The sequence below is a fragment of the Peromyscus maniculatus genome, chromosome X, assembly GCF_049852395.1.
Source record: "Peromyscus maniculatus bairdii isolate BWxNUB_F1_BW_parent chromosome X, HU_Pman_BW_mat_3.1, whole genome shotgun sequence".
NCBI classification, from domain to species: domain Eukaryota; kingdom Metazoa; phylum Chordata; class Mammalia; order Rodentia; family Cricetidae; genus Peromyscus; species Peromyscus maniculatus.
In genome coordinates, this window is record NC_134875.1 from 48848369 (window position 1) to 48862885 (window position 14517).

Genomic DNA, 14517 nt, shown 5'->3' on the forward strand with positions numbered 1-14517 from the left:
AGTGCTGGGATTAACTATGTGTGCCACCATACCCAGCCTGGCTTTTTGACTTTTTATAATGAAATAAAAAAGGGATATAAAGATAGCTCAGCAGGTATTTGGTGCCAAACCCAACCACCTAAGTTCTATCTCCAGGACCAACATGGAAGGAGGAGCGAACCAACTCCCAACGTTGCCACACATGCACATGGCATACACACACACACACAGTGCATAATAAAATAAAATATCTAAGAATTCAAAGTTACAGGCTGGAGAGATGGCTCAGCGGTTAAGAGCACTCACTGACTGCTCTTCCAGAGGTCCTGAGTTCAATTCCCAGCAACCACATGGTGGCTCACAACCATCTGTAATGAGATCTGGTGCCCTCTTCTGGCCTTCTGTCATATATGCTGTATACATAATAAAAAAATTTAAAAAATCTTTAAAAAAATTCAAAGTTACAAAGAATGTTGAAGGATAATATATTAAAACTGGGAAAGCAGGCTTTTTTTAAACTTATTCTTTCCCAGATAGCCAGTGAAGTCTGTCCACATGCCATTCATTCTTACTTCACTGTGAACCTTTAAAATGGAGGTCGTTTCTTCCCAGTTCCCCCAGGCATGTCACATTCTCTAATGAAATGGAGATTTTGATTACATCTCTTCACTTCGCGTGATCAGAAGACCACTTGCAGGGGTAGCTCCTCTTCTTCCATTATGAGTCCCAGAGATTGAATCCAAGTCAACAGGCTTAGCAGCAAGCGCCTTTCCCTGCTGAGCCATCTTGCCAGTCCTGAAACAGGCATTTTCCATTGTAAAAGGCATCGTGTTAGAGCCGTGAAATACTCTGGAAGGAGGCCAACTTGAATGGAGTTGTCAGGTAGAAAGACAGAGCAATGGGAAAGAAAGAATATGAAAAAGAAAGGTAGGAAGGCAGCAACAAGTCTTGGAAAAAAACGTAGGGAGGGAGGGAGAGGGAGGGCAAGAAATAGAGAGGGACGGGTGGAGGGAGGGATGGGTGGAGGGAGGGAGGGAGGAGGGAAGACCTCGTGTTGAATTCTGCTGTGGAGGGCATTCAGGAGGGCAACCATCTCATGAACAACTAAATAATCGCCCCCAGGTTGTACAGGGGTGCATGCTATCTTCACTCATCTCTGCTAACTTACCTCAATGTTCTGGGCATCTGTCCTTGACGGCATGGGTCTTCCTTGGGACAGGGCAGAGAACACGATTCTCTGTATTGCATATCCCCTAACGAAACTTCATGAACATCTGTGACTTTTATCAATGGCCCAGAAATGACAAAGCATTCTTAAAGCTTCACTTGCCTTGGCGAGGAAGAAACAGGAAATGTGACCCTGATAAGATGCAAGGTTACAGTTGAGACACTGTCATATGAAGGAGGCAGCAGCAGTATGTCTAGAATTTTTTGTTTTTGTTTTAGCAGGGATCAGGATCAAATTTAGCTTGAACATGAACAACCTCAGCCCTTAACACATTCATTCATTCTTTCTTTCTTTTTTAAAGACAGGATCTCTCTCTATGTAGCCCTGGCTGGCCTGGAACTAATTATGTAGACCAGGATAGCATAAAACTCACAGAGATCAGCCTGCCTATGCCTCCTCAATACTAGGACTAAAGGCCTATGCTCCCATGACTGACCCATACGTTGTGTCTTATGTCCAGAATTCTCTTCTTTTCCCTTCTTTGTTGGGCCTCATTCTAGGTTCTCAAACAGAGAAGACTACCAAGGGCCCCTGCTCTCATGAAGTTTTAACATGCCTCCTACATGTGCCAGCTCAAATCAAATGTCATCTCAAGGGGAAAAAAAAAATCTTCCTTAAATGCATTGTAGAAAACGCCTTCCTGTTCTGTTTCACTGGGGTGTGTGACTTTACACATAACATTATAAATTAGTTGACCCATAGTCTTGTCTTTCTCATCTAAACTTATTAGTTATTGTTGAATCTCCAGCACCTGGCACCAATGTTTGGCATGCAACAGATATTCATAAACATTTATTAAATGAATACAGGAATGAACAAATTTGGGGCTGGAGATATGGCTCAAGAATTGCTCTTGAGCCGGGCGATGGTGGCGCACGCCTTTAATCCCAGCACTTGGGAGGCAGAGGCAGGCGGATCTTTGTGAGTTCGAGGCCAGCCTGGGCTACCAAGTGAGTTACAGGCCAGCCTGGTCTACAGAGAGAGATCCAGGAAAAGTGCAAAGCTCCACAGAGAAACCCTGTCTCGAAAAACCAAAAAAAAAAAAAAAAAAAAAAAAAAAAGAATTGCTCTTGCAAAGGATCAAGGTTCGGGTCCCAGCACCCACATGGTAGCTCCCAACCATCTGTAACTGCAATCCTGGGGAGATCTCATGCCCTCTTCTGACTTCCAGCAGGCACCAGGAATACACGTGGTGTCCAGACATACATGCAGGCAAAACATCCATATACATAAAATAAAAATCTCAAAAAAAAAAATTTAAGAAGGAATAAATTCATACAACCATTTAAAACAAAAGTCTCCCATACAGAGAGCTAGCATGCAGCAACCAGGTGTCAAAATGGCCTCCTCGCAGTTGAGAGAACTTACTGGCCTAGAGGAGAGAAATGGAGAACTAGAGGGTAACAAAGGCCTGAAATATTCTAATGATAACAACTCCCTTAACACTTCCCTCACAAAATCTTGTCCTTACCATCTCACTTAAGCCATACTACATACCTAAACTACCTATATAGCCTATACTACCAACCTATATACACTGCTTTCAGAAGCCTAAATGCTTGCCCACAGGCCACGGACGACCACTTATTACTTATTTCAGCCACCAGATGTCACCCCAAATGGGACCCAAGACTGCCCAACATTTGAACTGTGAGGGAGTTTAGTTTGGGGGGTATTTTGTTTTTGTGAGAGACAGTCCATTTCTGGAGTATGACCACTAGACCTGATCACACAGTGCTGTTCTGTTCATGCTGGGCACACCCCCAGTCCACCAAGGAATTTCTTTAAAATTCATGATGCAGAGCTGGGCGGTGGTGGCACACGCCTTTAATCCCTGCACTCGGGAGGCAGAGGCAGGCAGATCTCTGTGAGTTCGAGGCCAGCCTGGTCTACAGAGTGAGTTCCAGGACAGGCGCAAAGCTATACAGAGAAACCCTGTCTCTAAAAAAAGAAAAGAAAAAAAAAAACGAAAAAGAGAAAAAAATATATATAAAATATAAACATATATATATTTATATATATATATATATATATTCATGATGCAAGTCTGAGTGTAGTGGCACATGCCTTTAATCTCAGCACTTGGGAAGCAGAGGCAGGCACATCTCTGTGACTTTGTGGCCAGCCTGGACTATGTAGTTGAGTTTCTGGACAGCCAGAGCTATACAGTGAGACCCTGTCTCAAACCCCAACAAAATTCAGAAGCCAGCCCCACCCCTTGTGGCACATCCCTTTAATCCCAGCACTAAAGAGGCAGAGGCAGGCTGATCTCTGTAAGTTCTGGGACAGCCAGAGTTACTTACATAGAGGGTTACATATCCTATCTCAAAAAAAAAAAATCTTAATGCCATCCTTACCCTGGACCTGCTTAGGTGTCTCTAGTGGGAGTCAGGCATCTGCATTATAACCAGCTAATCACTCCTCTCCATATCCATAGCTCTCTTCATGCCTCTTGAGCCTGGCCAGATAGGGACCTTTGAGACGAATGAACTCTCAATGTAACAAAGCATATGCACACAGCAAAAAACGAGGCTTGGTTATAGCTCACTGGCATGACACTTACCTAGTACACACAAAGCATGGGATCCATTCTCCAGTACTTCAAAACAAACGATAATAATAAAAAGATATGAAAGACAAGGACAAGCTGAAAAACTTGGCTCTTGTTGAGAATATTTCAAGTAGACACAATGACAATGAGCTACCACTCAAAAGTACAGGAGAAAAAAAGAAGAGTGAGTCACTGGCCTAATAACATTCTTTTTATTTCTATAGTAAAGCAAGAAATTAAAGTGCCCAGATGTCTGCCAAGGGATAAAGACCAGCATCCTAATTTCCTGATCTGGATGCAAGTTATACTTTGGATCCAGAGCGGGCCATGGTTGAATAACGGGTTGTTTGTGGTAGAACTTCTATAAGACTTGCGTGCTCTAGAACTGAGCCTGTTTCTGTCCTCTGGCCAGACGATGGTGGTGTACCTCTTTAATCCCAGCACTGTGGAGACAGAGGCAGGCAGATCTCTGTGAGTTCAAGGTCAGCCTGGTCTACAGAGCTAGTGCCAGGAGAGCCAGGGCAACACAGAGAAACTCTGTCTCAAAAAAACAAACAAACAGATCCAAAGATAAACTCCTTGGGCACAACAGACATAAGAACCATGTCCATGAGACCTCAAGGGAACACAGGTGACCATGGGGGCAGGGGGATACAAAACACCATCAAGTCTGTCAGTCACTTAATGACCATTATCCAGGCCCACAACAATTAACATGCATGTACATCATTGTAATCATGCATGACATGGAATTAAACTATTACATGCCTTTTCTTATATATATATAAAAAAAACTGTCCCTGCTAACAGTGGAAACTGAATAAGCATACAAAAACAAGAGCCCTCACCAAACAACAAGAGCAAAAAAAAAAAAAAAATGTGTGTGAGGTGCTGGGAATTGAACCCAGAGAGGCATGCATGCTAAGCACGCAAACTCTGCCTCTGAGCTGTACCCCAACCCCTTGCCCAATATTCTGAGAAGTGCTGAGAAGGGTTGGGAAAGGAGGACAAATGATTTTAATAGAATGACAAGAATAACTGGAGTCAGGTCAGGATCATCTAGAAAGGTTTCAAAGAGGAGAATCCTCAGAGGAGAACTTGCAGAGAGAACGAATCGAAAACAAGCCCTATGAAGACCGAGAAGGTGGTGGATGTGCAACGGTTAGGGAACAAAATCCAGCGAGCCTGCAATCGGGTACTGAGCAGGAGCCAGAGACATACTGTTATTTAAAAGCAAGCGTGATGATGTTGGGTTGTATTCACAGGTGCGGGGCATGAAAAGGCTGAGAGGGAAAAGCATTCCTCCCTGCTTGCTATGGGCTGGACCCTAAGCGCTACAGAGCCCAGTTTTGCATGCTGTGCATTACAAGGGCATGGAGATGTGGGCAAGAAGCCAGAGAAAAGCAACAGGCATTATTGGAAGAATGGATCTCAGCAGCCATCGGGAAAAGTGAGAAGGGGTTGAGATTAAAGTAGAACCACATTGGTCATCTGCCATTCAGATTAGCTTTGCCCAGCTTCTTCTCTGGGTTAAGTGACTATACAGTTATTTAGCAGATTAAAAAGCTTTGCTTTCCCTGTATTCATTTTCATGGTGTAGGTCTGGAAAGGAAAAGGTTAAATAATTTGCTCAGGTTCCCACAGAAAGCCACAGGCATCATAATATTCAAGCCCAGTGTTAGATGTAGATGCGTAACCCACCAGTCCACAGCATCTCTATGTATAATGAATGTAGTCTCCTAAAGACTGGACCGATGAAAGATGGGGGGATTCTCTGCCATTTTCTCTGGAGGGAAGAATAAAATAACGTCATGTCTCAATGCCAAGGCCCATATAAACATTCATTCCCTGATGTCCTCCTGGTCTGATGACACAGGACACAGCCATCAGCAAACGGCTGGATCCCTCATTCCACCCATGATCCATGAACATCAATCCCATGTAGGAACAGTAATCAGTGCTCCTGACAACAGATGGGGAGTGAGGAAGTGAGTCTGATCTGAAGTCGGGGGGGAAGAGAAAGACTCATTGTCAGTTCTTTGTCTGATTTTCTCTAAAATGAACCCATCAAATGGTAAATGGAATGTACCAGTGAGTGTTCAGTAAGTCAAAGAGGGTGCCACCAAAAACTCAGTTTCGTTTTGTTTCTGTTTTTTGAGACAGGTCTCATGGATGCCGGATTGTCCTCAATCTTGCTTTGTAGCTGAAGATAGCCTTGAATTTCTGACTCCTCCTCTCTGCACCTCCCCAGTACTGTGATTGCAGGCATGTGCCACCGTGCCGGGTTTATCAAGTGCTGGGGCTGGAACCTCCAGTTCCAAGTGTGCACAACACATACCCTTCCAACTGGGCTCCAGCCCAGCCCCAAGCTCAGACTCTGTGAAGACAGACCACTCCACACTTTTAGCAAGATGGGGCCCATATTGTTATTCCCATCACTCGGGAGGCAGAAGCAGGCAGATGTGAGTCTGTGAGTTTGAGGCCAGCTTCATCTGCAAAGTGAGCTCCAGGCCAGCAAGAGCAACATGGTGAGTTCTCATGTGGAAGGAAGGGAGGGAGGAGGTGAGGGAGGGGGGAGGGAAGGAGGGGGGAGGGAAGGAGGGAGGAGGGAGGGGGAGGGAGGGGGAGGGAGGGGGAGGGAGGGGGGGTGAGAGAGGGAAAGAAAAAGAGAGAAAGAAAAGATGGGGGATTAAACTTTAGCAACCCCAAAGCAGGAAAGCCCTGTCTGGTGGAAATCAAACCTCTAATATATTATATTTTTAAAGGCAGAATATGTAATAACCAACACAATTCTAAAATGAGAGGCCTAGGCTGCAGAGATGACTCCGAGAATAAAAGTGCTTGTCAGGCAAGCTTGACAACCTGAGCTCAATTCCCGGGACCTAGAGTAGATGTACAGGATAACCAACATCTGGAAGGTGACCTCTGACCTCTGTGTATGCACTGTGGTATGTGTGACACACACACACACACACACACACACACACACACACACACACACACAAATGAAGTAAATTTACAAAACAAGAGGGGGCTCGGAATTACTAACCAAATTTTTTTTAAAAATTAAGTACTGGCTGGGAACTACAGGTCAATTATCATGACTTAGACTTCGCTGAATGCCTGGCCCGCTTCCTGTGTACAGGCATTGAATATTAAGCTGCAAGGGTTGTACCTGGCTAAGTTGAGCCCCTAACCGGATGTTAACACAGACACATTCAGAACCCACAGAAATTTTGCAATTAAACAAAGCATGAAAAAGGAGATCTTTTCATTAAGTTCTTAAGACACACACAACATAATTGTATTAAAAAAAAACAATATAAGTTAAAATGTATTAAAAGAACCAAAGAAGAAAGAAAACAAAGAACCAATAAGTTAAAGTTAGTCGTAGACCCCTATTCTTTACAGACACAACCAACCCGACTGTATTTGTATTTGAGTCTCGTTATGTAGGTCATACTGGCCTTGAACGGGCCATCCCCCTACCTAAACCTCCTGGTGCTGAGATTGCAGGCATTCGCCATCACATCTAGCCTGTCTGGCATTTTAACTCTTCTACTGAGAAACTGTAGATTTTTTCAGACTTAAACAGCTACAAGAATCTCTCCCGACTAATCCGAGATTCCCACTGTGGCAGCTGAGATTTAAAGCCACCTGTGCCACTAAACTGCTGGGAGATTTTGGGATCAACAGACCAATGGCTCAGTAGGTTCATTCCCCGGAATGCATACCTGCCAAAATTCATGGGCAAAAGAGGATTGAGTGGCCATGCTTGAAGAAATCCTTACTGGTGTAGTTGGCAGACAGACCCGATATTTAGCACGGGGTTTAACAATGCTGTGCTAACCTGGAACTGAGCTGGGGGCTGGTACCAATGTAATCCTCCAGGCCACTATCCATCTACAATCCTCAAGCCTCAGAGAAATCACATGAGACCAAAACGAAACTCAACAGCAGGAATGTTAATCAGGGACAGAATTCAGACGCAAGTTATGCCCTTCCTTATGTTACTCCAGTTGGCAGCCACCCAAAGACAGCAGGGCTGTGACGAGGGTCTGTGTAACAAGGCGTTGCAAATGAATATTTTGCAGACTGAAAAATGAGAGCTGGAGAAAGGAACCAATTTCCCTCCAACTCCTCTACTTCCTGGCGTAAAGTAACATGGCCCTTGTTACACTTAGTGATTCTACTGGAAAAGAACTTTCTAGAAAACCAAAAACGGAGCCACGGAGTTAAGAGACACTATCAAACATAAGCATGTCCACCTTGGAACCCGTTTTCACTTCAGCTAACACCCCCCTTGGCTGGTCAGTACTTCTAATCTCCGAGGTCTGTCGCTGCATTAGAGCCTAATTCATCTAATTCACTTGCAAAAAGCATTTACTGATTCATAATATCTCCCCTTTGCAATAGACACAATCACAGAAAACATTTTAACATCTTTTTCTCCGGGCCTAAGCTGATCTATCACAACCTCGAATAAGATAATGCATATTAAAGTGCCTGTGAGCTGTAAAGTGCTAGATAAATGTAAGGTATTAGTAGTCCTCCAAACTATCATTAGTCATTTTTGCATCCAAGTCATAACACTGGTTGCTACCATCTGCTGTTAATTTTTTTTAACCGACTCTCATCAACTTTCAAAAATCCATACAGTCCTGCTTCTAAGGAAGAGCCACGTAGAAGGCACTAGAAAGTTGGATGTACCAAAGCCGACGTAGGACCTTAGGGTACAAAGCAGTGATTGGGGACAGAGGACAAAGGAGTACAGTGTCCCCAGGACACTGCAAAAATGTATCAGCATGAGTCCTTTCCCTGTGTCCACCCTACAGCTTCAGGGCAAAAGCTAAGGAAAAAAAAACACACATATGAGGACAAGAAATCAGCCAAACATCTATCTGTCCTGACATCAAGTGCATATGACCCCGAAGGTCGCCTCAACAATTTCACTTTACTGGGAGCCATGTGGAGCAAAAGCTAAGGTGGACTGGCTGGCTACCTGACCTCCACAAAGGAGACCAATTTCCCTTTTATGCACAAGGAAGTCAAAAGCCTTTCAAAGGCTTTTGTCATTGTCCCATTAGTTATGGGACAAAGAATCACAGAACAGGGGTTGGGGATTTAGCTCAGCGCTAGAGCGCTTGCCTAGCAAACGCAAGGCCCTGGGTTCGGTCCTCAGCTCTGGAAAAAAAAAAAGACTCACAGAACATACTGTCAAGGGTTAGGAGTACAATTCTGTCCCGTCTTACAGGTAGAGAAACTGAGGCCCAGAAAGGGGACTTTCCCCAAAGCCATACAACTAATGAATTCCAGAAGTAGGGCTCCAGAGTCTTCTAAAGGCCTCTAAAATGTTTCCTTTAAAAATCACGGTCGTTGCCAGGTTTGACGCCATCACACCAGTAGCAGCCCCAGTGAGGCTGAATTTAGCCCTTTGTTGACCTTCTAGATCTGTGGTTGCCAGAGGCCTCAAGACCCCTTTTGTAGAGGCACCCTCTGACCCTTACCACCTGCCGTCCTAAAAAAGCACTCCTGTCTGAAGAGGCATACACAACAGCAGCTCAGACGCATTGTTTCCTCTCATTAACAAAAAGGCCATTCATTTCAAAAGAAACAAGAAAGAGGACTGGTCAAATTTGCACAGAAGGTCTAGCTAGGACAACCCTGGACTTGCTGTGAATGGTACCCCTTCACAAGAAGCCCTCAAAAAAAAAAACTGCTGCCTACTCCATCTTACCCCAACTCTTTTCCATGCTTTTTAGCGACCCAATCAATAATGTCCCCTTTATTCCAGAGCTATCTACACCTTCTTACCATCTGCAAGATGCCAAGGGGCCAAGGTCATTCTCATTTTATAGATCAAGAAACTGAGGCCAAGAATGTGTAACCGAATGGATTTCCAGGAAAAGTAAGCTACCAAATATATGAGCCCCAAGTATCCAGCAAAGTCCTACAAGATGGCCTCCCCACCCTCTGCCAGCTTAGAGTTTAGAGCTGAAGGTTTGCAACTCCAAAGGAGTTCGCTTCCATCCCTGATTCTAATCCATCGTTTGCCTTGAGGCAAGCGACCTCTATCCTTGAACCCTGCAGGGGCTGTAAAGTGAGAATAATAATCTCAACCTCCTGCTCTAAGCAGAGTTGTCGGCATTCTCCTGAGAACAACCTTCAACAAATAAATATAAAAGCAATAAAGATGCTAAAGACGGGCTTCAAAACTACCCCCAGTAAAACACACAAAGTTTTCCACAGCCGGGAATGTAAAAAGACCTAATTGCTTTCCCGTTCTCCCTTTCTCCTTGTTCCCATGAATTTATAGCTTCAGAATATCCCTGAGCAGGCTGAGTAAAGAAGTCTCCCTCTTTGGTCCTCACACAGATTATGCGTACCTTGCTGGCAATTTCCCCTTTCAATACCATTTGTTCGCCTTAGCATAACTAATGAATAGAGGTCAGGAAAGCAAAAGAAATCAGCTCTGAGTACCCTTGGAGCATGACTAGAGGACAGAATCAGAGAATCAGGTTTGAAAAAAGTAAATACCCTCTCACCTCCAATCGAGATCTCCAACCTAAAGTTCACAAATCAGCATGGAGCCGAGTTCAGAGAGCTCTTGGTAGCTTTGGGTTGCTCAAGCTTCTCACAACCCAAAAGCAGACCTCGCCCAAAGAGCATAAACTCCCAAATGAAAGAGTCCTTAAGAGAAACCCCTATAAGTATTTCCCCAATGTACCACAGTGGAGACAAGGAAGCTTGTGTAACCACCTCCAGGAACGCGTGTAACCAGGCCCCGGGGGAAACTCCTGCAAAAGGCAAGAGGGCTGGGCCATGGGCCACAGATGTGATTCTGAAGGGGCACCTAGCTGGGGTTGGACTTCCTGCTGGTGAAAAGGCCAGGCCCCAGCAGGGCTGGAGCAGGAGGGAGGAAGGGGGAGGGGGAGGGGGAGGGGAGGAGGGGGGGGCATGGGGCTCGGAGTGCAAGCCTTTTCTAGGGCTCTTTACCTCCGCTGTAGGGCTGATCCATTGTGCAACCAACGCTGAAGTTAGCACAAAGGCAGCCGCTGGTTGGAAAACCATTTTTAAGGGTCCCACTTCCCAAGGGGACGAAGTGCTCTCTACACTAGTGTCCTGAGCACACAAATGATTTTTATCACTTAGGCTGCCCAGGAAAAAGTCAACAGACTCACATGCATCATGGTGACCAGGTGACAAGGGTTGAGCAGGTAGATGACGGTCTTGGTGGCGAACTTAAAGCCCACCTCCACCCCGAAGATCAGGCACAGGGCTACTAAGAGCAGATTCTTGCTCAGGCTCTCCTTGCCTTCCTCTGGCCGCTGGGTCACCTGCTGTGGCTGGCTGCCACGGCCACCCCTACCGTCCTCCGTCTGCCTCAGGATGTGCCGAAGGGCCACCAGGATCTCCAACAGGGCCAGGGTCAGGACCACCACACTTTCCAGCAGCCGCTGCTGCCAAGACAGGAAGGCAGCACAGTCGGGGCCCCCATTGCCTGCAAAACTGGGGTCGACACCCCCATAGAGCCAGTCCAGGAGACTTTGGTAGCTATACCGGGACATGATGCAAAGTGGCTCCACTTGACTACGGTACAGGAAGCAAGAGCGAGATGGAACACGAGACCGAAGGGTTGCCCGGGCGGTGGAACATTAAGGAGGGCACACCCGCACCCCCCTCTGAACACTGGGGTACCTAGAACAGGGGAGGGAAAGCTACACGCGAGGCCCGGGGTAAAGTGCTGGCTCTAACTTGTCCCCACGGCTGTCTGGGGAGCCCCCCGCGCTTCTCCAGTGGCCACCAACGAGGCAGGGTTGAAAGGAGCCGTTGGCCAATCTAAAAGGAAGGAGAGGAAAAAAAGGTCTCAAAGAGGCAATTGCACGGGAATTAACGAAGCGGGGAGGGGTAACTAGCGAGGGGAGAAAAGGGGAACAGGAGTCGTGGCCAAGCAAGCAGGGGTCGAGGGAAGTTGGAGGCCGAGAGGGTCAGGGCGGGGACCTAGGGGACCCGGCACTGCCGAGGGAGCCAAGCAGGAGGCAGGGGCGGGGGTGAGAGAGAGGGGACACCGGAGGCTAGGAGAGGAGCTAGCAGGGCCGGGCAGGCGGGGAGGGCGACGGGGAGGGCAGGGACGCCGGACTCCTCGTCTCACGCACTCCACGAGAGGGGGATGTCTTACTCCTGCAACCGCGTGGCCGTCTCTGCCCCCAGCTAGCAACTTCGCCGCCGACGGGGCCCCCTCTCCAGCCAATTTAGAGCGGTCCCGGTCCAACCTCCCGCCCCCGGGTACACCCCGAACCACCAGCTCCACCCCCCCTGGCCCATCACACCCGCCCTCCGGGCCAGCGCCACCCTCAGCCCGCGGCCCGCCCGGGACCAGCCCCCTAGGCGCAGGCGGGCGACGGGAGGAAACTGAGAGGGAGGGCGGGGAAGCGGGGCCAGCCAGGGGCCGAGCCATGGGGCCGCCACCCTCCGCCCCGCCGCCGCCGCATCTTCCCGCTCCTCTTCGCCCGGCCCCCAGAGACGGGCCGCCGCGTCCCCTTGGGGCTCCACTCACCCGCTGCTCGGCCCCGCCGCCCGGGCTCGACCGATCGCTCCGTCTCCCCGCACTCCCCGCAGCCCCTGGCGGCACTCGGCTGGGCTCCCCAGGCGGCTGCAGCAGCCGCTGCCACCGCCGCGGCTCACGGCTCCTCCTCCCTGCCTTCCTCCCCCAGCAGCCGCCGCTCGCTTCCTCCGGTTTCCCCTCCCTCTCTCCTCCCCCTCGTCGTCAACTCCCTCCACCTTAGGCCCTCCTCCCGTCCACTTCACCATCACCACCACCCTCGTCCCCCCCCCGCCCCCCCGCACATGCACACGTCCTCAAGCCACCACTGCCCCGCCTCGCCGTCTTCCCTCCACTTCGTCCTCGACTCCCCCCCACCCCACCCCCGCCCTGCTTCCTCTCTTCTCCCCCCTCCACCCTGCTGCCCTCCCGAGGCCCCATCCCTGCCTCTTTCCTCCTTCTTCTCCTTGCCTGGTCTTCTGCACTCCATGCGTGCACGCGTACACAGCTTTGCTCCTTCGCCACTGTGACTCAATTCACCTCCCCGCCTCAGCCTGGTGGACTAACTCCTCAGGTGACCCGGTTCTCAGATCACTACTTTGTACACCTGGACACATACTAGGCACTCAGCTGGCCCTCGCTAACTTCTAAGAGTAAGGCTGCAAAACTACTGGACAGGCTTTGACTTTTGGAGTGTGCTGGGTATGGTCTTCCCGCTTCCTCCCTTCCGCCTTGAAATGGGACATTGATAAAAGACCATAAAAGTATCGTCCCTCGCCCCTTCTAGTTACAGCCTCACTTCCCACTTCAATGCCTAAGTTGGGGGCTTCTCCCTGGACTTCCTCTAACCCAGTTCTGATGTTTTTCCTCTCTCACCCAGCTACACAAACCACCCTAGCCCTCTCTTGCTCTCTCCCTCCCCCCTCTGTCTCTCTACCTCTGTCTCTCTCTCTCTCCCCCTTTCCCTCTCTCTCTTTGTCTGTTATTCTGTGTCTCGCTCTCTCTCTCTCCCTTGGGTCTCTCTTGCACTGTCTCTCTCTTGCTCTCTGTTCTCTCTCTCTCTCTCTCTCTCTCTCTCTCTCTCTCTCTCTCTCTCTCTCTCCTCTCCCCCCCCCCCCGTCTCTCTCTCTCTGCCTCTTTTTCCCTCTCTGCCTCTCTCTCTCTTTGTCTGTCTCTTTGTGTCTCTCGCTCTCCCCCTCTCTCTCTCTGTCTCTCGGTTTCTGCCTCTCTGTGTGTCTGCCTCCCTCCTCCCTCCCTCTCAGTCTCCCTGTCTCTCCCTGTCTTCCACCGCGTGCAGTCCGTGAAAGACTAGCTGCAGGAAAGGAAGTCTTCTGACCTCTCTCTCCCTCCTCCCTCCCCAAATGAGAGCAGCTGCTTCCTAACCCCGCCTTGGAAAAAGCAGCCTGGCCAAAGTGAGTGCTAGCTAGTATCCAGGGGCCCCCTTTTCCCCGGCACTTTCTACTTAGTGACTGTGTTGGCTCTTCTTAGGATCAAAAATTAAGGAAAGGACTACTCAGAATGTACCTCATATTGGTTTAGTATTTATTGAAGACTCACATAAGTTAGAAGAATATACAGAAAAAAAAAAAAAACGGAGTTAGGCACCTTGCCTAGGAAACACTTTCAGATGTTGGCTGCATGCCAGTCTTAAAATGTAAAATACAGTCGTCTGTTTTATCAGGCCAATACCCTCCCATCCTTTCCACCCTAACAAATACAGCCAGGCAAGCTCCTCTGACTTCAAGCTTTGTGAAGCATCCACCATAGGCAGGATGTTTTCCAAGTGCTAATTAATAAAGAATGGCAACAAACAAGACTCAGTTCAGAGGCTCACTGGCTCTCTCCTTAGGTGTTTTTCTAAATCTCAGCAATACGACCAAAGAACAAGGCGAGGGAGCTCCTGGCTGTGGAATGCAGCATCTGGCGGCCTCACGTTCCTATCTTCAAAGAAGTAAAGAGGAGGGTATAGCTCTCAGTAATGGCTTCATTAATCCCTCTCATTTCCATGCTGACCTTCAGGAGGGAATTTGGCCTAGCCACTCCTGTGCCTGCAAAAAAAAGTGGCTGTCTTTCATGACTGGAACCAAGCCAACTTCTTGATCTAAGCCACAAATTCCTTTTTCTTTTTTCATAGGTTAGACAAAGTGGGTTTTTCTTCAATCTTTTCTTTATTTTTATTATGTGTGCATGCATGTTTTACCTGCATGTATGTCTGAG

The 14517-nt window shown here is 48.1% G+C and overlaps 1 protein-coding gene across 7 annotated transcripts in view; it reads right to left on the reverse strand.

The window, feature by feature from the left end:
- Positions 1-12457, reverse strand: part of Tmem164 (transmembrane protein 164) — a 166325-nt gene extending 153868 nt beyond the window's left edge. For 2 of the 7 annotated variants that reach the window (XM_042269046.2, XM_006970294.4), the window contains exons 1-2: positions 11938-12072; positions 10940-11597 (exon numbers count right to left, since the gene is read on the reverse strand). In XM_042269046.2, the coding sequence (XP_042124980.1) occupies positions 10940-11326 (387 nt within the window). In that variant the 5' untranslated portion in view covers positions 11327-11597; positions 11938-12072. Of the gene's footprint in view, positions 1-639; positions 1340-3564; positions 6313-10303; positions 10917-10939; positions 11598-11914; positions 12073-12315 lie in introns of those variants that run through there. The other 5 variants (XM_015992039.3, XM_015992045.3, XM_076562878.1 and 2 more) reach the window with 5 other exon arrangements.
- Between the last annotated feature and the right edge of the window lie 2060 nt (positions 12458-14517).